General features: G+C 30.5%; 3 protein-coding genes across 4 annotated transcripts; 2 read left to right on the plus strand and 1 right to left on the minus strand.

The window, feature by feature from the left end:
- The first annotated feature begins 2,721 nt into the window (after window positions 1-2,721).
- Window positions 2,722-7,771, plus strand: LOC137836544 (mediator of RNA polymerase II transcription subunit 25-like). Of its 2 annotated transcripts, none has more exons than XM_068645212.1 (12): window positions 2,722-3,131; window positions 3,347-3,477; window positions 3,896-4,096; window positions 4,189-4,254; window positions 4,599-4,803; window positions 5,090-5,415; window positions 5,612-5,665; window positions 5,856-5,884; window positions 6,286-6,360; window positions 6,445-6,535; window positions 7,239-7,325; window positions 7,436-7,771. In XM_068645212.1, exons 1-12 carry the CDS (start codon window positions 2,987-2,989, stop codon window positions 7,460-7,462), a joined length of 1,437 nt encoding a protein of 478 aa, XP_068501313.1. In that variant the 5' UTR covers window positions 2,722-2,986; the 3' UTR covers window positions 7,463-7,771. The 2 variants fall into 2 exon arrangements, with proteins under 2 accessions (XP_068501313.1, XP_068501311.1); XM_068645210.1 differs by having other exon boundaries at window positions 2,847-3,131; window positions 5,087-5,415.
- Window positions 7,772-9,758: 1,987 nt separating this feature from the next.
- On the plus strand, window positions 9,759-13,321 carry LOC137838050 (nudix hydrolase 20, chloroplastic-like). Its single transcript, XM_068647264.1, has 9 exons — window positions 9,759-10,070; window positions 10,541-10,605; window positions 10,853-11,039; window positions 11,134-11,214; window positions 11,770-11,895; window positions 12,118-12,197; window positions 12,406-12,521; window positions 12,609-12,729; window positions 13,058-13,321. The coding sequence occupies exons 1-9, from the start codon at window positions 9,807-9,809 to the stop codon at window positions 13,125-13,127; spliced, it is 1,110 nt and encodes a 369-aa protein (XP_068503365.1). The 5' UTR covers window positions 9,759-9,806; the 3' UTR covers window positions 13,128-13,321.
- A 167-nt stretch (window positions 13,322-13,488) lies between these two features.
- On the minus strand, window positions 13,489-17,051 carry LOC137838051 (probable strigolactone esterase DAD2). Its single transcript, XM_068647265.1, has 2 exons — window positions 16,534-17,051; window positions 13,489-14,202 (listed from the first exon to the last, which is right to left on the minus strand). Exons 1-2 carry the CDS (start codon window positions 16,938-16,940, stop codon window positions 13,773-13,775), a joined length of 837 nt encoding a protein of 278 aa, XP_068503366.1. The 5' UTR covers window positions 16,941-17,051; the 3' UTR covers window positions 13,489-13,772.
- Between the last annotated feature and the right edge of the window lie 9,782 nt (window positions 17,052-26,833).

Here is a 26,833-nt window from a genome sequence, read left to right on the forward strand (position 1 = left end):
TAAAATTTAGATCTAGAGTGAAAAACTTTTTCTTCCATCAATGGGAAATTTGTATCATAAACAAGGACAAGCTTTATTTTTATTTTTTCAAAAATTTCTTAATATTATATATATATATTAATTAGTGATGTGTAATAATTTAAACACCATAATGATAAATTGGTTTACATTATATACAATTAGATTACATGACAGTTGATAGAGCATGCAACAAAATGATATTATGAAAACTCATTATTCATTTAATGGTAACAATAAAAATAAATTATTTTAAAGTATTCATTAAATACATATTCTCTTATACATGTCACACTGATTAATAAGGTTTATTAGAAAAATAAAAATAAAAACAAAAAACTAAGTGCAGGGTAAAGGTGGCAGAACTTATTTTTTTTATTGTATTTTATCTTGTTGTATAATGTTATTCTATTTTTAAGCTTTGTGTTATTCTATCATGTTGTATCTCCACCATTTGTTTCTGAATGAAATCATGGATTGTTTACTGTAACTAAAAATAAAAAATATTTATTTGTAACCACAATTATGCAAAATGAATTATTAATCACCTTGTCTATTGATTATGCAGGACCTTCTTTGACAACTCAATAGAAGAGGTATATTTTATAATTTTGTATAGTTTGAATTTTTTTTATGATATACTAAACAACTGACAGAATTTTTTTGATTTCAAAACTAAAACTTAAAGTTTCTTGTTTAATTTTTCCTACACATTGTATCATTCATACAATACTTCACTGAAATTAAAAAAAAATCCCAATCTATTATTCCTATATTAATGTGCTTTGTTGTGAAGATATTTCAATATAATATGATTTTCAAAATGCAATTTTGATTTATTCACCCAATAAATTTTGAACCTACCTCTTACTAGTGATGTGAATGACAAATTTTATTTTATTTTAGTTTTTAGGTATAATTATTATTATTTTACATTGGTGAATATTCGATTTATTACAATAATTTTTAAAAAATATTAATTTGGTTCTAAGGTATTTTAAAAGATATGTAATTTGGTTTCTTTTGTTAATTATTGATGATATGGTAAATGTGAGTCGCACGCACACGTGTTTCTATGGTTAGAGCCTTGTCATCAATCTCAACCCTACATCCTTTTCTATCTCCTCTCTCTCCCAACCCTAACCATCTTTTTCTGTTGGCGGCCACTTTCACAACAATGACTTCTTTATCATCATTTATCATATTCCACATCACAGCCAAAAAAAATTATGATCTTCAGTTTTTAATCCTCAAACCCTTCCATTTCCCTCTTTCTTTAATCCTCCTTCTTTGTTTTTGGTCGTAATCTGAATTCACAATCTCTACATTTAGGGTATTGCATAAGCTTATAGGAACATTGAGGGTATTGCAAAACATTATCAATTTGATTTTGGGGGTATTGTAAAACATTCAACTGAAGTAGAGATTAAAAAGGATAGATAACAATAAGTGGTCAAAGACTCGGCGACGCATCTTGCGACAACAACACATCCTGCAACAGAAAGGCTGACCAGAGGATGTGCGCGAAGGAGGCGAAGACCGAGGTAGAGAGCACGTGAGGGGAGAGGATGTGTGTGCGGCGAGGGTTGTGGGGTTGTTACAACAAGAAGAAAGACTTAGGGTTCATAACACGTGGACTTAACACTTAGACCCTACCTATGCATTATTGTCCCACCATGTGTGACACATCATGTTATGTTAAGTTAAGTTGTTGGTGGAAATTTAAGGAAAGAGGTCAAATTATATATATATTTTAAAAACCTTGGGATCAAATTATTTTTAAAAAAAAAATCAATGTTTTAAATTGACTATTAATTCTAAATGTAGGTTTCTAGAATATTTTTTTATAATATGTTTTCGGATTTTGTTTTCAATAATAATATTTCTAGAATGTATTATTTGTATTTCAGATTTTCCTTTTTAAAATGAGATCTTGACTTTTTAATTCTATTTTAAAATTTTATTTTCAAAATGTAAAAAAGTCTATTTCCGATTTTATTTTTCAGAATGATTTTTTCAATTATGAATTTTCAATTCTAGAACTAAAGGTAATTATGTAGTATAAAAAATTTATAGATCCAGATTAGAATTGATGGGGTGAAGTAAACAAAAACCTTATGAAGTCTAGAAAATATCATTACTTAAGTGAGTGATTGGTAAGAGTAGAGAGATTCAAAGGAAGAGAAAAAAAAATGAGGGTAATTAAAAAGAATTTTATAATAATAGAAGGTTTATTTTTTAACACAAATATAGATATTAAAATAAGTTCAATCAGATGGATATTCCAAAAATTTTGTCACAAGAACTAAATTATCCTAAAAGAATTGTGGCTCAAATGGAATTGAATCATTTTTATATTCGGTTGGTTTGGTTCACTATTTAAATGAATTTAGGTAAAATAGACCCATAAGTTCACAGGGGTCTGTTTTATAAAATAAATTAAATTTTAAAAAGTTAATCTATTTTTTTAAACATTAATTAAAATAATAATTTATATTTATTTACATATTAAATCATTGTATCTAAAATTTAAATTTAAATTTAATAACATTAATTAAATTTTAAAAATATATATTTAATTTTTAATAAAATATTAAAGTAGGTCAAAATGATGGATTAAACCCGGTTAAAAAGTTTTTATCTATTTGTTCTCTCTTTACAAAGTTTTTACATGAGTCAACTACATTCGTTTAGATCAGACTAAATTAGGACCGTTATAATTACGGCCGTCGTTCACCGAGGCTTCGGTCGTCAGCTGCCCTAATCAACTCGACAAGTTTGATAATTCTCAAAAAAAATTTATTTCTACTTTTTTTACATGACTCATCCAAATTCGGTCATATCTAACCTAATCGACTTGACGAATTTGACAATTTTCATAGATAAAACTACATTAATTACAAATTTTCCTCAAAGTATTTTTTTAGTACATCTTCAACTCAAATTCATCCTTCTTTAGAATACTTTTATGCATCTTTGTTTGCAAATGTTGTCTAGTTTCCAAGTCCATGATACATGTCTTCCCTTACCATGCATAATTTGTTTACAGGAAGCTAGTGGAGCAGCATGTGAGTTGGGTCTACTCATGTATAATTCCAACTACAACAATATAGGTATTTCATTTTTGTTTAGATTTTTTTTATAAGATATGCCTTTTTATTGATTTCAATTCCCTTTGGAAGTCCACTTCTTATACATAGGATAGTTTAGCATAAGAAAGACCTATTTCTCAGTGATAATTCCTTCTTAGGAAAGGCCTATTCCACAATAAAATAGTTGTTTTGAAGCAAAAACCAGAAATTTGATTATTTATGTACTTTGTATGCAGGGTTGGACCTCCAATATATTCATTGGACAAGAGATGTGAATTACTTTTTGGACATCCTATCATGCTTAACTTTTAATGGGGACAACCTAAACCGACATGTTATGGTGGAAGGCCTTGCAGAGGCCTTAGTGGTACGAATATGTCATCACAGGCTAATTCTCTCTGCTCAGATCAATTTTGATTTGCACCCATCATTTTTTTTAAAATAATTTCAAATTGTCTTTGTCATCTTTTTCGGATCTTAGCATCCAAAAGCATTTTTATACTGTGAATAGTCATATCCGAAAGACACATCTCAGTTCTAAATTTGCATATCCATAACTGTCTTATTTATGTCTTGTTTATGTTGCGGATATAGATATCCAGAAGATTAAAGGTAAAATAGATATTTTCTATGCAATAAGTCACAATTGATCTGGTGCAGGGAGAATTAGCTCTCAACACAAGACAAACTTTGTTTACTTCTTATTCCAGTGTTAATTTTATTCTAACATGTTTTACCATAGAATGGAAAAATAACAATGCAAGATGTGAATCATGTTCTAACAGATGTTTCCAAGGCCTTCTGATATAATGACAACACAAGAGTACTATAATGGAGAAAGGCACTGTGTTCTTATAGCAGCAAGAGATCCATTTCCTAGGAGAATGGTAGTGTCTGTACCTGAGATTACTAAAGAAGGAATTATTGGCACACAATCACATCATGTAAATGCTGATTTTTACGAGGTGGCAGAGATGTTTGGTCCAGTAATGTCTTGGAACCCTGTTCTTGCATTTTTTTTTTCCATGGTAGCCTTCTGTTTATACTCACTATGCTCATGTTATTTTACTACACGCAGCTTGCAGTATCCCTATCAATAATCTCTCCAATGCTGCATCCCATTTTTGGAGTGATCTTCAACATGGTAAAAGTTCATCTCTCTAGAATCCTTGCACTGATATTTTATTTGTCATATAAGCCTTATGCAATGGACAACAAGTTCTATGATTCATCAAATTACCAAGCAGCCAATTATGCAAATCTGTTAATTTAAATCACAGCATCCATTCGATGTATTGTTCACTTTAGAGGTTCGAGGTATTGTTCACTTTAGAGATTGATATCCTGTTACAGTTTTATCTTTAAAAGATGTCTCAAAGTTTATAAATTGTCTTTAGTCTCGACTCCTAAGACTCCTAAGTGATGTGAGAATATATCGGCGGTACCGAGTTTTGGTTAGTATATAACTGTGTTTTCCTTGTTTTGTAGGGGAATGATGGTTCTGTGCTATCAACCACTCCCATCTCCAACACTGGAATGGATCAATTTACTGTGTTACTGTCAAGAAAATTTAAGGAGGCACATGATGCCTTCCGAGGGAAGAGAAAAATGGATCAAAGGACAGAAGAATGGCTAGAATCAATGAAGAGAATAAATGTTCCTCGATTTCCCAATGTTGCTAAGTACCTTCAAGGTTTTTTCTCTTTCTATATTCTGTGTATTGAAGAGCATATAACAATTCAAACAACTGTGAACTCATTCCCTCTCATAAGATAATTCTACAATGCACAACAATTTCTCTTTTTCCAAGTACTCCACTAAAAGTTAAACTCATGAAAACTTATATCTAATATCAATTATTAGATCGAAACAAAAATATCAAATAGCCAAAAACACAGTTATTTGTCTATAAAAATCTATCAGTTCAAGTGTTTTGATTATGCTTTAACATTCAATTCCACCAATGGTTTTCACAGCAGGAGAAGGGTCTTCAAAAGAAAGAGACAGAAAGGTTGTTCTTGGAGGCATGCCAGAGAACTGGTCAATGTTCCCTCGTTCAACTGGAAGTTCATTCAATATTCAACCATACTCATCACCAATGCTTCCTTCTGCTACTAATGGTGGTGGTGGTCATCAACATTCTGCATTCCAAGGACCCAGGTTTGGTCCACTTGGTAGATCTGCATTGGGATCAAGCACTTGGGCTCCTCCTCCTGCACCACCTGCAACACCTCAACTTAATCTCCCCAATGCTTTGCCTTTCTCACCATTTACAAATTTTCAACACTACTCGCTTGCATGGGAGGTAACTGATTATAGCTTCATCATTCCTCATAAGACCAACATATATAATTTCATATTCCTCTCTTGTTCTAATCAGTTTTTGCACTATAGTTGTTATCGATGGTAAACTTACTTAATAGGCAAATTTATATCAAATGAATGTGTATCATCTTCACATCAAATGGGTTTACAATTCTCTTTCTCTTATGCATCTCTAGGGATATTTGGTTGGAAATATTAACAATATTGCCTCCTCCTTTCACATAGCAAAGGTACGATTGAATCAATTAATCTTTCTGGTTTGTTAAAGATATCAGTTTATTTGTTAAATAAAATTTAAAAATTATTTTATTTTAATAAAAAGTTATTTCTCTTTCAAGTTGTAATTTGGTGCATAATTTTCAATATATCAACACTTATAAATAACTTATTTTTTTTCTCCTCTTTCTACTTATGAAACAGGCTCTCAAAAGAGCATCTTCGCCCGCAACGTAAGTGTATATCTTTCTTATATTCTCAGTCTTATGGAACTACAAATTTGACTGATTGTCAAATCATCACTCAAACTTTTACTCTCTTGTCAAGATTAGTCAATATAGCAACTAATTATTTTTTGTTTCTAAAATTTATTTTTGTTTAATGATTTTTTATTAATGGATAGTATCTAATTTAGTCACTATAATAACTAATTATTTTTATCTTTAAATGTAGTTTTTATTTAATAATTTTTTATGGTGTCGAATTTGTTAATTACTCCAAAACCATGATTCGTGTAGAGTTGAGGGGGGAAAAGATTGTATCAACCATAATTTAGTTTTTTCTCCCTAAAAAGGTGGATAAATACATGTATAATTCATATCAGAAGCATAATAATAATATTTTTTCATTGCAGGCTTGCTAAGGATTGGTCTAGAAGGCTAGAGATTCTCCTCTATTTATCAGAGAAAGCTGTGAACCATACAATAAGGTAATTTGAAGCCACAATGTTATTGCTATTATTTAAACTTTTGTGAAGAAATCTTACATATACTCCAATTACATCAAAATGCAGGAATTACAGTGAGCCTATAGATTTTGTGTTCATCACTATAATGCAATTCAACAATCTTGACTTGTACGAATATCTGAAGAGCGGAAATCTGGTCAGTAATCTATACTTTACAACAATAATGTACAAAAACAAGTTATCTGTCAAATTACTACATCTTTATTCTTAATCCAAAAACATTAGTTTGAATTTTGATAAAGAAAAACAAATTATATGCTACTTTTTATTAGGACATAACTACTCTATCTAACTCTGATGTGGAGAGGATCCAATAAAATGAGATAGTTTAGGAATGTCTCAATCTTATACAGATACTTCAGAAGTGACCCAATCCTTATACAAAAAATAGTTAAGGTCAATCTGTCAAACACCTGAACTACAAACATACTTCAGACTGTGCAAACCACCAAACAAATATTCAATTGAAAGTCATGGTAAGCCACATCAACAGAAATCATCATCTACCCTATCAGAGTCCTTATAATCAGTCTTTAGTCAAAACAATTCACACAAATCATCCCCTAATACAATCAAAAGCCTACAAACACATAACAAAACAAAATCCCTCACCCACAAAAACTCCTCCAACTTGAACTCGCTTTTTTCAAAACCTAAAGAAACTTTACTTGTCTACTAACCTGTCTGGGAACTACGATACCTGTTCATAGCTTCAACAACTATATACCACAATAATCTGCATAAAAATCAAACAAACCTGACCAGAAATCACATTCTCTTTTCATAACCACACCTAGAAAATGCAACAATCTATTCTAATGTTGAGTATCTTTATGCAGTGTGCAAAAATTTGTCTCCCTACTCAAACTATGATCTTATCTCCAACTGAAAGCAAGCATCACTATATAGGAACTATCTTCCTTGGGGTGAGTATAACATCAATAATGTTTCACATCATTGTTTTCCTTTGAAGTTTTGTACTGAACATGTAACTATGAACATGCTGAAATTTTCTTGTGCCTTTATAAATATTTAGGATACCGTATTTGTTGAACCTCTCTAAGCATGCACATGACTCTGAAGAGAAGATAGAAGAGGAAGTTTGAAAGAGTTGCCTGTTGTGGGAAGTAGAAGAACATGCAAGAGAGGCCATTTCAAACATCATGCTTCTCTAGTTTTCATATAAGTTTTAGTTTAGTTATGAATCTGCCATGAATGATATATGTTAGTTTTGTTTTGATGGTTTCGCTTTTAACTTCAGATGTTTCGCTTATGAATGATTGATAACTTTTTTAATTTGGCAGAAAAACCATGGTTCAAAAATTTTCTAGTAAAGGTAGTGCTTCAACTTGGAAGTGCTAATTGAATTTCAGTCATGGATTATTGTTCTAATCATATTTTTAATTCTTGTTTTCTTTTAACTCAATTTTCAACTCAAAACCTTTCTTATTTCTTTGTTATTTTAATCAATAAAGGAATCAGATATTTTCTGTTCCTATTTTATTTGACCTTATACTAAAATCTTATCAGAAAATGCAGGCTTTACGAGATCATCAAACTACCATTTAAACGAAGAAAGAGTTGCGCATATTTAATCAATAAATTACACAATTTTTTTTCCATGTTACACTTAAATCCTATTTTTAAAAATTCTACAGAAATCTCCTTTTTATTTTAAAAATATTACATTACCATTTAATTTTACATTTTACATATACATGTCAATAATTTTAAAAATATTACACTTACATAGAAAATAAGGATATTTACAAAAATAAAATTTTAGAAAAAAAAATAATTAGTTATTCTATGTACTAAATTATATATTATTTTAAAAATTAAAAAACTATTGATATATAAAGTAATTTTTATTATAAATAAAATTTATAAAATAATTTTTAAATTGATATCTAATTAGTTCTAGTAAGATTTTAACTACCAACTAGTCTAAATTTTAAAATTCTAAAGTTGGTAACTAAAATCTTTAAAGTTAATTATATAAAATATTTATTAATAATATAAACTATTTTATATATCAATATTTTTTTAATTTCTAAAACTAGTAACTAATTTATTTTTTCTCTTAAATTGATTTTTATTTAATGATTTTCTTGTATGTAGTGATCATTTGTAAAAATAAATAAATTATGTTATCATTATTTTTACATTACCATACATTTTCTTTTGTTTAAAAAAAAAAGTATATACTTACATTCTTATATAAATGAACCATTATAATGAGGTAAGAAAACAAAAGAGGTAAGTTTGAAAAAAATAAGATAATAACATATATTTACTCCTAATCAATCAACTCCTTTATTAAAGAGACACACATGAACACATATAAAAACTAAAATAGATAGTTGTTTCTCTTATTTTGATCAATAATATATTAGTAATTCATTAGTCATTATATGGAGCTTTTACTTCTTGCATCTTCATTTTTCGCACCCCCACAATTAAGTGAATGACTAAATTGCCCTTTTGTTTGCTTCTCCTCACCGCTCCCCACCATCAGTGCCGCCAGAGCTATTGCACCACCATCATCAGCAAAAGAAGAAGAAAAGGAGAAAGAGAATGTTGTAAAAGAGAGAAAAAAAAACTCAGTTCTAAAAAATATATTTCAAAAGGTATTATATATTTTGGAATTTTTTTTCTAAAATCCTATGATATATTTCATGTGTTTCGGAAATTTCAATATGGAAATCTTAATCCAAAAAATTTATCTTCTTCTAAAAAGCGTGGTTTTGGAATGTATTTCATAAATTCTGTAAAGGGTAATGTAGAAAAATAAAATAAACATGTAATCCAAAAGTCAATTTAAAAAAAAAAAAGGAGAAAATGGTTATTTTGAAAATCGTGGGGATGCGCCAAGAAATTGTGGGAGTGCAGGTAAAAAAAGCCGATCTATCAAAAGAAGGCAATTGCTTCCTACACCATGTCACTTTATCCAATCACAGGAGAAAAACCGAAAATACCCTTAAAAAAATGGGGTGCATATAAAATTATATTTCGGACCTCCTTTTCCAGAACACAATAATCTCTTCTGGATAAATTTTTCCGGTATTATTTTCAGTTCTGAATTTTTTTATCCAGAATGAGATTTTGATTTTTTTTTTCAGATTTTTATATCCGAAACACAAAAATCTCTTCCGAATTTATTTTTCCAGAATGCATTATTTTCAATTTTAAATTTTCATTTCCAGAATAAAGGGTATTTTTAAAAATTTTGAAATTATGTTGGGTGCAGGTTCAAAAGTGTTGGGTGCAGGGAGCATTTGCCTCAAAAGAAATATCTGGCCCAAACAAGGCCTAAAATTGACACACTACAAAAGTGTCTGCACTCCTTTGTTCACGTCATGACATAGATACCTTAATTTTGTTCTGTTGACAAACCAGAGACAGCAATGGGAACGGTTTGCTGCATCAGCAAATTTGCTAGTTTGAGCTATGTCAGATCACGACCCTTTTCTTCACTCCTTCCCTCTCACTCCTTTCCCTCCACAACTTCCACCAACTTCACCTTGGCCTCTTCTTTTTCTTCCTCTGCCACATTATCGCTCACATGGGACGATGCCATTGCCATATCTGAATCTCAAACTGACACACAAGACCGCTCTTGCTATCTCCATGGCTTCTTCAACAAAGTTCAACTATGCAATCGTGGTTCTGTAAGCTCTTTGCACTGTTCTCTTTGCTTCCTTGGAAAACACAAACAGTGAATGAATGAAGCAAATTTCATATATAGAGACACCCAATTGTTTGTTTGTGCATCATACCCTCTATTTTACCGTAAAGTTGTTTTCTTTTCGGTTTTTGAATTTCGGGTCTGGCTAATTTTAAGTTTGTGGGTGGGTGAGCCTTTGCGAAATTGGTTTGACTGCTATTGATTTTACGATATTGGTTTTTAATAGAATTGATTTTGGACTGAAGCATTATGTTAGTACTAAATATATGAAAAGTTATCTAAATTCATGATAGCTGATATTTTAACGTGATTTTAGGTGAAACCGACCATGCATTAGATTGTAGGACACACTTGTTTTTATTTCTGTCAATTCAACTTCGTTGGTGAAGTGATGCCTCTAGCAGAATTGAGTTTAACCATAGTCTTTGTTGTTGACATTGAACTTCCTTGTAGGAGGAACAATCTGAGTTCCTTCCGTTTGTTGTCGAGAACCACATTGTTGGATTCATTCACAATGGGTAAGTTTACTTCAATTCCATCTCTTTTTTCCTTGTAATTATCGTCTCTTGCATAGTTATATGTGAATGTCTCATTGGTTAACCTTGTCGGGTTCTGTCTGATCCATGTAGCCGATCTCACCTTGTGGGATAAGGCTTCTTGTTGCTGTTGTTGTTATTCTGATTTATTTTCATGACATGAACTGCTGCGCCTGCACCTTAGCTAATGATAGTTGCAGGTTTATTGGTTAAACGTAAATAAGTTCAGATTTGTGGAGCATTTGAGGGGCTTTGGCGATGTATTTGTTTTCCCCAAAGAAAAATACAATGGAGTACCCAATGGTGACTTTGTTTCTTTGCATCCAATGCTGAAGACAGCTGACGAAAGAACCAGTGCAGTTGGATATGTAGTAGAGCAGTTGGGAGAGAAGCAGATTCCAGGTATACGGAACGAGGTATAAAATGGCTAGAATGTTATATTTTGTCATTCTTCTGTGCCTTCCTAATGCTCAGGTACCTAACCTATGTCTATTGTCCATGTTTTACCAGCTTTACCCTGTGACCTCATCCTTTGGTGCACCCATTTTCTTTTCACTAGAGCGTGCAGCAGCTCCTTATTTCGGCATAAAGGTACATCGAGATATTTCTTGGTACTTTATTTCAAGACTTGTTTTCTGTACTTTTTGTAGTTTCTGCAAATGTTTGAACCCTTGTATTTGGCTGCGTGTACACTGTGAATTCTGCCCTGGCCTTGCGCTGTTATCATAGTTTACACTGCTATTTCTACTCTTCTAAGCATATTTAGCGCAATTGATCATTTTGGAAGAAAATGGATTTCATCCTCATTGCAGGTTTGTGAACTACTTTTTTCCTAATGAATTTCATGAGAAAAACTTTTAAACAAACCGGACTATTATTCATTGCTAATTGTAATTGAACATTGGACTTGCTTTAGTTTTGTGGAGTTGAATGTTACCAATTTTCAATCTTATGTTGGCATCATTCTGAAATTAATTGGTCATTTGTCTTCAAGCAAACTTGGGGCAACCACTAAATATTTTTTTTCTGAATTTCTAGTTGATTATCCAGTTTACATCCTAAAGCTCTTGTTGTTCATAACCTGTATTTTGATATCTTAATTCCAAAGCTCTTGTTTTAACCCGTTTTTTTCTCTTCAAAGATTAGGCTTATGGAGTCCATATGAATGGCTATGTTGAGGTGGATGGGCAGAAGCATCTGTGGATAGGAAAGAGAAGTGACACAAAACAGACATATCCCGGAATGCTTGATCATCTAGTTGCAGGAGGACTGGTTTGTAGTTTCATTTTTCTCTGTTCTGAGCTTAAACATTCTCCCCAACATCATTATTACCTTTTGTGTGAATCATTTTTCCTCTGGTTAGGAACTGAACAGTGCTAGCAATTTGTAACAACTGAATAAGCAAATCAATGTATAAGATCCATTCACTATTAAATGTTTCCTTTAGTTCAATATATTATCATCAAGTTTCTTATGTAATTGCTACTGTCACAGCCACACGGTATTGACTGTCAGGAGAATCTCATAAAGGAATGTGAAGAGGAAGCAGGAATACCTAGATCTATCTCTGTCAAGTAAATTACTAACCTCACACTAAACTTTTCTCCTTCTCCTCTATTCCTCTAGTGCAAGAATTTTGATCTGCCTTTGGGATGGTCGGTTTACTGTTTTTTTTTTCTGCCTATACTCTTTTACTCTTTCCAATCATTAGCCAAAATGAAAGATTTCAAAGGGGTGGTACACTTTCTCTCTGTCTAATTCTTTTGATTGCTGCTTTCACAGAGCCATACCTGTAGGGGCTGTTTCATATATGGACATTGATGGGTATAGATACAAGAGAGATGTTCTGTTCTGTTATGATCTAAAACTTCCAAAAGATTTCATACCTAATAATGAAGGTAAGCCTTTCATCTCCTTCAGTTTTACTGTTGTTTGTTTTTTTCTATCTGTGCCCTGCTCACCTTTTGTGGTCTAATAAATATCAGATGGAGAAGTTGATAGCTTCAAGTTGATCCCTGTTAGGAAAGTTGCTGAAATCATACGTACGACACAGTTTTTCAAGACAAATTGCTCTCTCGTAATCATTGACTTCCTGTTTCGACACGGGTACTTGTCTACATCTTTCCTAATCATTGTTCTATTCTTGGAACCATACGGTGTGTATTTGCATGTAACACTTTTGGTTGTGTGCTACTGTGGCCTCTGGACACTCAGCTTGGTTCATTGTCATTCCCAAAATTTATGAACTTTTGGTAGAGTATACACAATAATAGATTTGGAATTTCCAAGGCTTTGTGAATATAAACTATGAAATCATGTATTGCAAACATACAAAGTAACAAAAGTGAAATTTCTTTTGCAATAGTTCTCTTAAATGGTTTTTCTTAGGATGGTTCAAGTGAAAACTTGATGAATATTTGTTCTTATATTGCAGATACATCACTCCTGAATATCATGGATATTTGGATCTCCTACGAAGCTTAAGAATAGAAGATTGCTCCTGACAAAAACCATCATGACCATTCACTGTTTCATGCATTGATATTTGTTGTTGAAACTTCATGATGGTTAATTCAATACTATCTTAGAAACTCTTGGATTGAACTTTTCCTTTGATGCAGTCTTCAACTTGGATACTTATATTGTATTTCTTGTTTATGCAATAATTGGTGAGTAAACATTAAATATGTTCAAAGAATTATTCCATGCAAAATCTGACATTTAGATTTCATAAAGTCAAAATTGCGGCTGTTTGTTTTCCTTGTTTCTTTGCAACTACTTAAAATGAACAAAGAAAATTGGTCCAGATCATCATGTCAACACACTTGCCAGCATACCTATGAGAAAGAGATTAAAAAAAGTACATTTCCACAAAGCTAATTCACATTATTATTTCAAGAGTACAATGAATTTAAGTAACACAAACCACACTTTGTCCAGATGAAGACACCATATAAACCTCACACAAACTACACGTGTGTTTGGAACCACGTCAGATAACCCCTCAACGTGCGTTCACTTCAACACAATATGCAGTCACTTCAGTATTGGCGTGGGCTGTGAACGTAGTTCCAAACATGTACATCAACCTATATAAATGAAATCAGAAACAAGTATAACTAAGATGACAAAATGAAGGAGATTGAGAATTACAAGCCAATAACACCCTTGAGCACATCAACTAGCTGAGCTGTTGCAGTCATCTGAGGAAAATGCCCTTTAGCATCTAAAACCTCCAATGTAACTTTCCCTTTAATTTTTCTCTCCATGTAAAGTGCTGCACTGAATGGAACAATGATGTCACTAGTGGTCTGAATGATGGTGCATGGAGTTTCAATTTTCTCAAGCATATCTCTGTGATCACTATAGAACACAGTCTTGGCTAAGGAGGCTGCCACACCAGCTCTCATTCCTCTCAGGCACTCTCTGAATTTGTTAACAGATGGCTCATCATTTGGGTCCACTGCTAGTGTGGAGAAGGCAGTAACCCAGCTGTCATAGTTGGACTCCATGTTCTGCAATAACTCATCAACATCTGAGCTAGTAAAGCCCCCCTCATAGTCATCTATATTAAGATACCTGTATGTTATGGCAAGTTAGAGGGACTTAAAATGCATTAGATGAACAAAAAAAAAATAAAGGATAAGAGAAAGAATTTTTCTTCTGCTTTTTCTAGTGAAATCAAAATAAATTATTTGAATATATACAAACGGTAAAAAAAATGTAAAATAAAAAACCAATAAGACTGACACCTAAAAAAAAGTTAAGAATTACAAAATAACATAATTGTTATTAGCTTTCTTTATAAGCTTTGTATCCATATACTTTTATAAGAGGTTTTTGGTGTGAGTCGGTGCTTATTAATAAAAGCTTAAAACACATTTTTAACTCTTAAGAACATTTATGATGGAAAGAATGATAATGTAGTGATGGAAAAAAAAGATTCTACCTTCTTTTGTTTGGCATATTTTGAAAGGTTAAAAGAGAAAACTGTGGACTTCTAAACCAGAGAGGAAAGAACTGGATCAACCTTACTTTACCTTTATACAATTTTTTGTTTTGTTATTTGTTAAGGGTATTTTTGCCACTGTTGAGTTTTGATATTTTAGGACCTGTTCAGTTTAGTATCAAATTCAAATTTTCACACTGTAGTATACGTGTTTTGTTCTAACATTTCTGACTAAGACTGATATGAACACACATCTTAATCACTTCACCCTTTTAAATTTGTTCATAAATGTCTTTCTGCATTTTCTCTTATACATCTCTTTACTTCAGAGGAATCAAAATTAAAAAATTGTAAAAATGGTGAGAGAATATCTTTTGATCTTCAACTGAAATTGACTTGGCCGGCAAATTGGTGGTTCAAATTTGAAAAGGGCTAAGGTGCCATTTTCCTAATCTTATTTTATAAGAAGTGGAGATAATTGAAGTCAGCAAAGTGGGAAGAGAAAGTGAAGTTTTGTCTTTTTGAGTTAGTTCAGAGTTTTCTGTTTATTCTATTAACAATTTTTTTAAAGATGAAAGCAAAGTTGGTTCATCAAACACACCACGCTGAAAAAGGTGATACCACAAGATTACAAAAAAAAATGGAATCCCTCCCCCAATCCCGTATACACCACATGTTTTGGTTGGTTCATCTTTTTTTTTTGCTAAAATTTTCTAACTGGTTGGTTCTTTTTAATAGTGAAATCAAATTATTGTTTATTTGGACTGTGATATATCCTTATCTTTTGCACAGTGGAAAATTGCAAGTTGCACAAACATAGGTGTGTTGTTGTGTGAATAGTGTTGGTTACTTATTGTTCGTTTTCCCTCACAAATATAGATTCCTACAGACAGTGGAAAGTCCCACAAAAACTTTGGGACCAAACCATTAAACACGGTATAAGGATTCCCTGAAGAGAAAGAGAGAAACTCAAGCCTAACTCAAACAACATAGAGATGATGTGACAAATACTAAAAGAATTTGTCAGTGAGGAATAAAAGAAAGCAAAATTATATTTGTAAAATAAATGTTAAACAGTGAAGGAGAGATGAGAAAGCAAAATGAGATGCAATGAGTGACATGACAGAGAGATGTGTGAAAGAATATAGATTGTAAAATGTATTGCATGAATAATGAATTATATAATAGTAAAACTGATAAATTTGTAAGAGAATATATGATTAATTATAATTCACTCATATTTATATTATAATATTATAATACAATTTTAAAATTTATTTTTTATATAATAAAACACTGACAAAGATCATTTTTAATAATTTACTAGAGGTACTAAAATAAAAATATCAAATAGCTACTAAAAATATTGAAGAAGTTTAAAATTTTGAATTAAGAACGAAAAACATATTTAATATAAAATATATTTCTATTTCAAAGAAAATTGTTTAATATTTATGTTTTTAAAAAAATTTAAAATATTTAATAAACATAAAAGATATGTAATAATTTTCAATCTAAAAACACATGTTAACATAAATCCAAAAAGGTACATGAGAGAAAGCTCATAAAGAAGAAAACAGTTCAAAGTGGTACTATGTCCATGATTAATGCAAAAGAGAAGTACTGTTTCTATCAACAGACTGAGAAACTTCAAACATATTCAAAAAAACTTGCAAGATCAAATTTCTTCTCCCAAAAAAGTAGGAATTGAACATCTAGGATAAGATTTTAAGTGGCATCTACTAGGTAAGTTGTTTCTTAATCTTAAAAGGACAAGCAAACACTGAAAAGTTGGTCTGTCATGAGTGATGAAACCTTTCAAGAGATGTCAACATTCAATAACTCATAAGTTTATGAACAAGGAGAAAGAAAATAACTTTTTTTATCAGAATTTAATGAATAAAAAGAATAACATTTCAGAGGTGTTTGTATAAAGAAAACCAGAAGAAAGAAAAGATGACCTGGGAGAAGCACCAAGGAGAATAAGGGTCTTAAAGAGGTCAGGTCTGGCTATGGAGGCTATGCAGCCAATCATGCCAGACATGGAATGGCCAACAAAGGTGGTAGCTTTGAGGTCCATCTGGTCCATGAGAGTGATCAACAAATCAGCAAAAGCTTCCATGGAGGAATACTTCAAAGGGTCATAGAGGGTTGGATCCACAGCTCCAGAAAAGGGCCAATCAAACAGCACAACCTTGTAGTCTTCAGCAAGTAAGGGAGTGATCTTGTCCCAGACAGACTGGTTTGTTCCAAAACCATGAGCAAAGACTATGGTCTCAGTGCCTGATCCTAGGCTTCTGGCATTCAAGGCAGTAGAAAGCCAAGGTTTTTCCAACATCTTTGGGTTGTTATTACCTTTGGGTTCCATAAGAAGCAAAATTAACAGGGAGAAAAAGTAGTGAAAGATCAGAATGTGTGGTTTCTAGTGCTGCCTTTTCATCTGTCTGCCCATATTTATAAGCCATATGTGAAATGTTTTTCTCTTTCTTTTCTTTTTTATTGGTCAACATAATGATGTTGATATAATAACACCTCATTTTTCATTTACATTTACTTAACCACCTAATTTTTTTAAATCATCACATCATAGTTTTTAGATACAGTGAGTTCTATGGATCCTGAGTTTTAACTATTTCATTTGCATTTTTGTATGTTTGTTGAAACTTTTTAATTTTCGTGTTGAGTTCTTGTACGAATTTATAAATATGTTTACTTAAAATACTATTTATAAATCTTAATAATATTTATTATTTTCAACTATTTAAAATGAATAAATTAAGCGTAAGAGTACTTTTGCAGGTACACAACATCATCTCATTCTGAAGGAGATCATCAGCATCGCTAGGAGGACATCTCGAAAGACACAAAGACTATTAGGCAAGTGAGAATATTTTTTCGGTTCATACAAGAATAATTGACGTCCACCATGTGACCGGAAAGGATGTGAGGAAGATTTAATGGTAGTAACAAGGAATATGAAAAATGATAGACAAAAGTTAGTTGATACCCAAATGATCAAAGCAAATAAAATGGCATTGTTGGTTGAACTATAAAGGGAGATAACTGAGCTCAAAAAGCAGAATGCGGAGGGAATAGTCATCCTAAGGCAAGAAAACAAGACAATGAAAAGAAAGCTAGTAAAAAAGGGGCTCATGTATCCTAGAGTCCCGAAGATGAATCCAACCAAGAAACCTATACAAAGAGCACATCGTCCCACCCGAGACCTTTCCCATCAATTTTAACTCATCAAGAGAAATGTTGAAGTATATGTAGATAACATGATGTTCATGTCTGAGTCATGCGAAAACCATATTGAAAACTTAGGTGAAGTCTTCGCAACACTTGTAGGAGTAATGTTTAAGACCCAAAGGACACCCACACTGAACTTGTCGAAAGGAAATCAAACATGAATATTTGCAAAGAGACACACATACATATAAAATAACTCCCACAAAGCCCCTTCTCATCCATGACACACATTATCAACGACATTGCACTGCTCCAACAAGATTATGCCCACCTCAGCATCTTTCTTAAGCATTGACACACTAGTAGCAGAAGACCCTATCATGGACGACCACCGATACTTAGAAAAGGATTTGGTCAAATGCATATCTACCCCATCATAATCCAACTGAGATGGAAGATCACTCTCAAACTACTCCACGACCAAATTTATTGCTCAACTAGGAGCCTCAACCTGAAATGTCTCAGTCTCAAGAGGCAAAACTAACACTCATTATGGCAATTGAAGGCTCACTAGAATCCTCCAACGGTTACCCACCTGAAGAGGCCGACATAATCGAAGAAGAAGACATAACTAACCTAGGAAAAAGTAAACTCTTTGCACCTAGTCACTACTCGAAATAATGGTAAAACACGGGTGGTCCTAACACAAGGACTGACCCATATTTATAGAATTTGGAAAGCAAGGTAACCCAAAAAACACATCCTTCCCCAACCATCAAATTTATCCACATCCAATAGATGCAACAGTTCCAAAAATAATAATAAACTTAGAACATTCTAGATTCTACGAGGAATACCCCTCTAAAGAACATTCACAAAAAATTTCTTACAAAGACTCTAAAGAAAAGTTTTCCGAGCATGGAAAGTTAATATACTATATAAGACCGAGATAACCTTCACCTTAAAAGGTCGAAAAAAATAAAAAGATAAACTTGAAAATGTCGTCAAAGACATCTTAGGAAACCAACCAAAACAAAATAATTAAACATGATGTTAATCCTAAATCAACTTAATAAACATATTGTATTGTCAGACTAATATGAGGTTAATTACAATATACATACTAATTCAAACTCATTCGTGTTGAGGCCCAATACAAATTCTCAAATAGGTTTACTTGAAACAAATAAATGTTACATTTTCAGTAGCATTTATCGCTCTCAACTATTTAAGAGGACGGACTTGATCATCGTAACACATTTTAGAGGTACATACTTTCATTCCATACCAAAAAAAAATCATCAACATCATAAAGAGAACGTCTCAAAAGATATAGAGACTATTAGACAAGTGAAAGAAAGCATTTTCGATTTATACAATAATATACATGATTTTATTTTAGGACATGAATAACATGTCTTTTTTTTTCATATTCTATATTGTACATATTTTGGTCTTCTCCCCACTATGAATCCAGCACGGGCCTTTGAAGCCACGGGCCCTTGAAGCCACTGAAAAAAATCATCTCTAAATTAGTATTTTATTTTATTATTTCAGTATTTGTTATAAAAATATGTTAGGTTAATTATAATAAATTTTATTATTTATAACGTAGAGTTAAATGTTTAGTGTAAGTTTAGTTTAAGTTTAATTGTATGTTAAATTTTATTAAATTTATAAAAGTTTAGCTATACATTAAATTTTATTAACTTTAACTATGGATTAAATTTAATTAATTATATAGTGATAATTTAAATTTGAAGTATACCCTAAAAAAGTTCATGTAAAAAATAAATGCAAAATATGTTTTTTAATGTGAATTTGATCTTACATTAAGTAAGAATGAAGCGAATACACTACAAGAAAATCATGAAATAGAAACCAATTTTTAGAGACCAAAATAATTAGTTGCAATAGTAACTAAATTAGATACCATTTTAGAAACTAAACAAAAAAATTGGTTTATAAATTAGTTTCTATTATTTTCTATTATTGTTAAATAGTTTCTAAATTGGTATTTAATTAGCAACCAAGGTTTTAGAGACCAAATTTAGAAACTAAATACTTGGTAGTTAAAACCTTGGTTGCTAATTAGATACTAATTTAGAAACTATTTAACAATAATAAAAACTAATTTAGAAACCAATTTTTTTGTTTAGTTTTTAGAATGGTATCTAATTTAATTACTATTGCAACTAATTATTTTAGTTTCTAAATATTGGTTTCTATTTCATGATTTTCTGTGATAAGATATATTTATTTATTTTTTAAAATTTAAGATTTATGATGTAGTAGTTAGGGTTGAAAAGTAATACTTCGACTTTCTTATATATTAAATTTTCCGATTTCAACAGAAAAAATCAACAGTATAAAATACATTTTTTTTATTAATTAATTAATTTTTTATAGATAAAAAATTATTCATTAATATATTTATAGATAAAAATATATTACCATTATAAAAAAAAAAAAACAACTTAACTCCTTCAGACGTAATTACAACAAAAAGAACAATGTTGTTGGATTCCTCTACTCATCTTTTTGTCAAACTGAACTTTGGTCAAAAGCATACGCAAGTGCATTAAGTTGTTTTTTCACTAAATTTCATTTTTCTTTATTTTTTTAATTACAACTTTTTAAAAGGCACAAACAATTTATTATGAATTTGTGTAGATAGTTGGTGACATTTATTATTTTTGAATTAAACAGTGTGTGAGGTCCACATTAGCCTACTACTAACTACTAGGCTACCCACAAAAACAAAAGAAAAATCAAACTCTTCATAGTTCCACTCTTTTCAATTGTCTTTTCCACAGTTCTTCCAACTATTAATATTCCACTGTTTAATCCATCAACTTTTGCAAGCACTTTCTCATGCCTTTAGTTTCATATGAAAAAAAAAACACAAGACTCTTCCATTTTCTGTATAATAATGCTCCACGATAAGTTTAGAAAAAATGAAGAGGAAATTCTACTAATGGTTTGCAATGGTTCATAACTTATTAAGAAGGTGTATTAGAAAGTGATTTTAAGGTTAATTCAATTTTTATAAGATTCACTGATATGATAAAATTTGTATTCACTTATATACTATGAAATCTATTTATTTTTAATTAATATGAAGTTTTCAACACAACGTCGTGTATGTAAGACTATATATATTTATGGATTCGATAACAGGTGACCTAATAATTCTAACAAACTCTCGTTAGGATATATTTTAAATTCCTTTGATACTATATTAGAAAGTGAACTTTAATCTTAATTCAACCTCACAAAATCAACTTATTGTTGGGTATGAAGTCAAGATCAATTGGGTTGGGTTGACTAGACACCATGTTTAGTGAGTAGACTTAATCATTGTACACAATTGAAGCGCAGGTAAACATTGTTTCGTGGCTTCAAGTGAGAGATTGTTGGGTATGAAGTCAGGACCAATTGGGTTGGGCTGACTAGACACCATGTTTAGTGAGTGGCTTAATCATTGGGATCCCTTTATAATTTTTTATTTAAAGAGATCATTGTACTTGTAATTGGTGTGCAACATGATATAATGAAAACCTAATAGTTGTCCGTGTGGATGTAGTTTGCAGTTGGCGACCGAACCACAATAAATCTTGTGTCGTTTATTTTTCTGCAATTGATTTGTGATTGTGTGTGTTGTTTCTACGTACGTTTTTTCCATCACTTATAAGGTGAGGTTTATATTTACTTATATACTTTATATACGATTAAATGTCATTATCTCTAATCAATATCAACTATTGCGTTAGATAATAGTAGTCGATGGTCTAATAAGTTCAACGATCTCTCATTAGACAGACTCTAAATGAATCTTATATATATTAGAAAGTAAATTTTAAGTTTAATTTAACTTTATAATTGACTCATAAAATAAAATTTTATATCTAATTATATAATATAAAATGTCTTTATCTCTAATTTACGTCAATCTAACAAATTATTGTTGTATTAAAGTAACGTTGTGGAGTAAAAAAAAAAAAGAGAAGTTTATGGTGTGGTGAGTTGAAACAAAACATGAACATAGGGTGTGATGTTGTAACCTTATCTAGATGCGGTAGTGATGCATTGTTTAATGTGAATAAAGTAATGAAAAGGTAAATATGAATGGAGGGTATCTAATGTTATAATGGTTGATGGGTGGAACAGAAAAGGCCCCATTTGTCGTGTTATGTTTATAGCGGCGTGACAGTTGGTGGAATGAGATAAAGAAAGTCCAATGCCAACCTTTTTTCCGCCATTAAAACCTTCTCTTCTCATGTCCCTACCCTACACACACCACTTTCTTCTCTATTTCCCCAAAATCATACATTCTTTTATTCCCCAAAACCCTAAAACAACACAACCAAGGAACCTTCATCATAATAACAATAATTTCAACTTATGTAAAATATTTCTTTAACTTCTTTAGTACCTGTGCAATTTTCTTTATCAAAAAAGAGACTATAATAATATTTTCAAATAAATGAAAATTTAATGCAAAGATAAAAAAAAATTACAGGACCAAAACAGGAACTTTATACGGACTGAAAATACAAAAATATTTTTGAGACCGAAAGAGAAAAGAAACATAAATCAATTTTAGAGAAAAAAAAAACATATTTGAACGTAGGTTATTATTTAGGTTAAAAAATGAATTTTTGTAGTTTAAAACTATCTTCTAAAAAATATAATAAAAACAATAGTTGTAGATTATTAGGCAGAAAAGTGTATAATTAAACAGAGTCATTATTGTTTGACTTTTGATAACTATTATTTTTTATCAATATATTATAACTTAAAATTGTTTAATTCAAACTTTATACTTTTTAGATAGGTTTAATAAGAAAATTATTAAAATGAATTATTATTAATTTTTTCTTTACGTAATAAATAAATATTCAGTGTGAACTATATTATAATATACATCTCAGTGATAAATCAACATGAAATATTTTAACATCTTATTCCATTCTGAAAATTCGTTTAATGTGTAAAAAAGATATGGCAAGAACTCATTCCAATAATTTTCATATTACAAGTATCAGAAAATATGAAATTTGGACTAGAGATAAAAATCAATTTCGCGTGAAACTAATGGGACGAAAAACATATTTAATCCAATATTAAAAAAAACTAATATTAAACAAAACCTTATAGATTTAAAGAATATACATAAGCAACTATTGCTTTAATTATTATTATTTTTGGAAATTCATTTGCTTTACCTTTTTCATTTTCCATGTTAAAAGAAAACATTTTTTAGAACATATGTGACGTAATTATGAAGTAGAAAAATCATCAATAATCTATTCAAACTTTTTCATTTCCTTGTGTTAGAGGCTACACAGGAAGAACTTGAAGACCCCATTAAATTTATTTCATCAACTACCTCTAATTGGCCATTTTTATTCTATTTTCTTCAATCCCATTAACAACTCAAAGTGCAACTCTTCAAAACTATCTCTCACCAATAATAATAATATCTTCCACTTCTCACATCTCTTGCCACAATTAATAAATTCTATTTTCTTTTCTCTCTTTTCTCTTTTCTCTTTTCTCTTTTCCAACATCATTCTCTTGATTTGACAAAGATAAGGATTGATGGGTGAGATCTAATTTAGAAATATTTCTTTTTCAAGAGTTTTCTTCCCTATAATAATTAAGCACAACTCTATCTTATAAAGACATATACAAAGAAACCTTATATATCTAATCAACAAATTAATTGATACTTAGATAGCTAATCACACTATAAAATGATTAATCAATAATTAGAAACATAAGGGTTCACTCTCAAAAATTCACTAAAAATAATATAAATAGATTATTGAAAAGTACCCATACATATTTATTATTTCATTTATTCTCCATCTAACTTTAATGTTGGAGTCTCTTGACATATATACTGAACCCCACCAAACAAAAGAAAAGTAGAAGAGAACATCTCAACAATACAAAAAAAAATATCTCAATTATACAAAAGCAAAAAGAGAACTTGCAATCTTAAAGAAATGTTGGTTCTTATAATAATTCACGTATTTAATGTATATAAAATATTAAAAGTTTTTTTTTGTAAATGGCCTATTAATCTTGTTAAAGAGGTTGGGAAATGGCTTATAGACTTTATTTGGACACTTGGTATTAATATTATTGTTAATTATGATACTTTTTGGGAAATATTTTTGAGATTGTTGACACATGTGAAGATATAAGTTTTTGGAATTATTTATGGTATTCTTTTATATGCATTTCTTTGTTTGTTGGTGCCCTTTGTGATGCCAAGATATAACTTTTAACTAAAGTGTCTCATGCTTGGAATGACAGCTAGTGCCTTTTGTCATCTCCTTTATGTTGTTTTCCAGGAATTCAAACTTTGCAACCATGGCTATAACTTTGTTTTTGGATGTTATTAACTAACTATAAAAAAAATTATTAAATAAAAATTAAATTTAAAAGACTAAAATAATTAGTTACTATTTAAAGATTATTTTATAAACTAATTTTAATATCTAAAATGATTTATATTATTAATAAAAATTTATAAAATTATTTGTAAATTAGTATCTAACCATTAGCTATTAATGTTTTAGCTACTTACTACTTTATATTCTAAATTAGTCTTTATTAATCTTTTATAGACTAATTTAAAAACTAAAATATTAATAGCTAAAATCTCGATAGCTAATTCAGATACAAATTTAGAAACTATTTATAAATTTTTATTAAAATAGAAACCACCCTAGATATCAATAATTTTTTAGCTTCTAAAATAGTATCTAATTTAGTCAATATAGTGACTAAGTATTTTCGGTCTCTGGAACCTTGATAGCTAATAATTAGATACCAACTTAAAAATTACTTTATAAGTTTTATTAATAATAGAAACTATTTTAGATACCAATAATTTTTTAGTTTATAAAATGGTCTCTAATTTAGTCAATATAATGACTAATTATTTTGGTCTTTAAAATTAGTTTTTATTTAATGATTTTATTGTAGTGTAATAAGTATAATAACATTAATCATTAAGAAAAAAATATGATTTTAGAATTATAATTTGAGTATAGTTTCAATCTCAAAATTCAAGTTAGCAAATGAGAGAGTTTTTGTACACATATAAATTATTATTAACTAATTAAAAATGTAACATATATCTATCTTTGATGATGGTGACTTTTCTCGAAGTTAATTTATCTCTATAAAAAAAAGTGTTTAACTTGATTGATTGGGTTGTGCATATGAACATTCGACATTAGTGAAAGTTTTCCTTTGCGAGCTTTAAATTTGCTCCATTTGTTTGATTGGAGAATCTTATCCTTTCCACCATCATTGAACCAATAGAAGCTCAGAATTTCAGCTCAAGCAATTATGGGTAAGGTTTCTTCCACTCCCACCCACAAAGGAGTTTCTAATTTTTTCCAATTTTTCATCAACTTAACAAAACTTGGGGTCCTTGTTTGGTTCATATACTTTCCCTACAAATACTTAGGTCCATGTGTTAATGTTCACTCCTAGGACACCATTTTGTCTTCAATAAATAATTAAGGTCCCATAGTGCTGAAATGAGAAGGAATAACATATACTATAACGAAGTTACTTTAGAAATTCTACATCGATTAGATATAAAAATGTTTCATAATATATAAAATAATATATAAACAGGGTTAAATCTTATCTTAGAAGTTGATTTTATAAAATTGAATTAGAGTTCACTCTTTGATATGATATCAGAATCATAAGCACTTTTTTTAAAGATGATACGATTTATTATCCTTGGTTCATTTTGGATTACTTATAATTTTGTCTTTGCATGCTTTTCTTATTCTGATTGGTGCCTTGATCCTTTGATTTGTATGTGTACCGGTATGGCCGACCGACATGCTGACGTGGCTCGGTCTCCCTGACCGAGCTGACCGAGACACCCACGGACGGCCCGGCCGACTGACACATATAATCACTAACGCTCAAATCAAGTTCAGTAAAGCTAAATTACCATTAAGAATTAGGTAATACAACCATAAGTGTGATTCATTCCACTAATCATGCCCAATAAGGTAAGCCCATTAAAATAATATAAATAGCACACATCCCAAGAAACAAGGTACGTCATTATTACTAAATACCTACCCGAGTGTCGAACATCCTCTTTACTTACTTGTGCGTCAGAGTGTCTTTTGCAGGTATCTCCCCCATTTGGCATTCGCCCGAGACTAAGAGCCGAAGGAGTAGCAGGAAGGCAAGAAGGATCCCAGTGAAGCCCTAACAACCCGCCCGAAGGAATGAGGAAGATGAAGACTTCAATAGTTCTCTAGGCCTCATCTCCCTAACATGAAGTATGTATTTGATCAAGAGACTTTGAAACTCTAGGCATTTTGTTTTCTAGAAGGTTGGGATGAAGTGTTAGGTTATTTCTGAGGTGTCTTTATTTCGATGTTGACTTATTTTTTAGTTACTCAAGTAGGATATTTGTGGTAAGTTTATGGGGAAAGGTGATTCATATTTATTTATTTTTTCTTACTGATAAAAAAAATATAAAGTCTATTTTAACCAAAGTTTGTTAGGGTGATAAGTTATCCCTCATAAATATCCAATCTCAAGTCTTATTATATTTAATGAGTTTTTTTTTATTAGAAATAAAAATTATATACACATGAATCACTTCAGAGATGATTCCACCCTTAAACAAAGAAACAGGAACGACCTGACCACCTATCACCTTCCAAACTACTATTAAAAATACTAATTATATTTAATGTGTAAAGTTCCATAAAATTATATTGTATTGTCATGTTATTCGAATAATATAAAATATATTAATACAACATCTGATATATATGTATAAACAACTCAAAGTTCTCAAAATAAAAAACGTAAAAAAAATTATACACCATGATCATCTCAAAACTTGTTTGTTTCTACTCCTACCTATATCAATATTTGTCTGTGAATTGAGTATGATTATTGTAGTCATACGTAGAAGCATTCAAAGAAATTATAGTAAAATATAACACTATAATATATATCACATCATAATCAAGCATACATATGTAAATGAAATTTATATTATAT

This window comes from Phaseolus vulgaris, chromosome 4 (genome assembly GCF_000499845.2).
Source record: "Phaseolus vulgaris cultivar G19833 chromosome 4, P. vulgaris v2.0, whole genome shotgun sequence".
Lineage (NCBI taxonomy): Eukaryota > Viridiplantae > Streptophyta > Magnoliopsida > Fabales > Fabaceae > Phaseolus > Phaseolus vulgaris.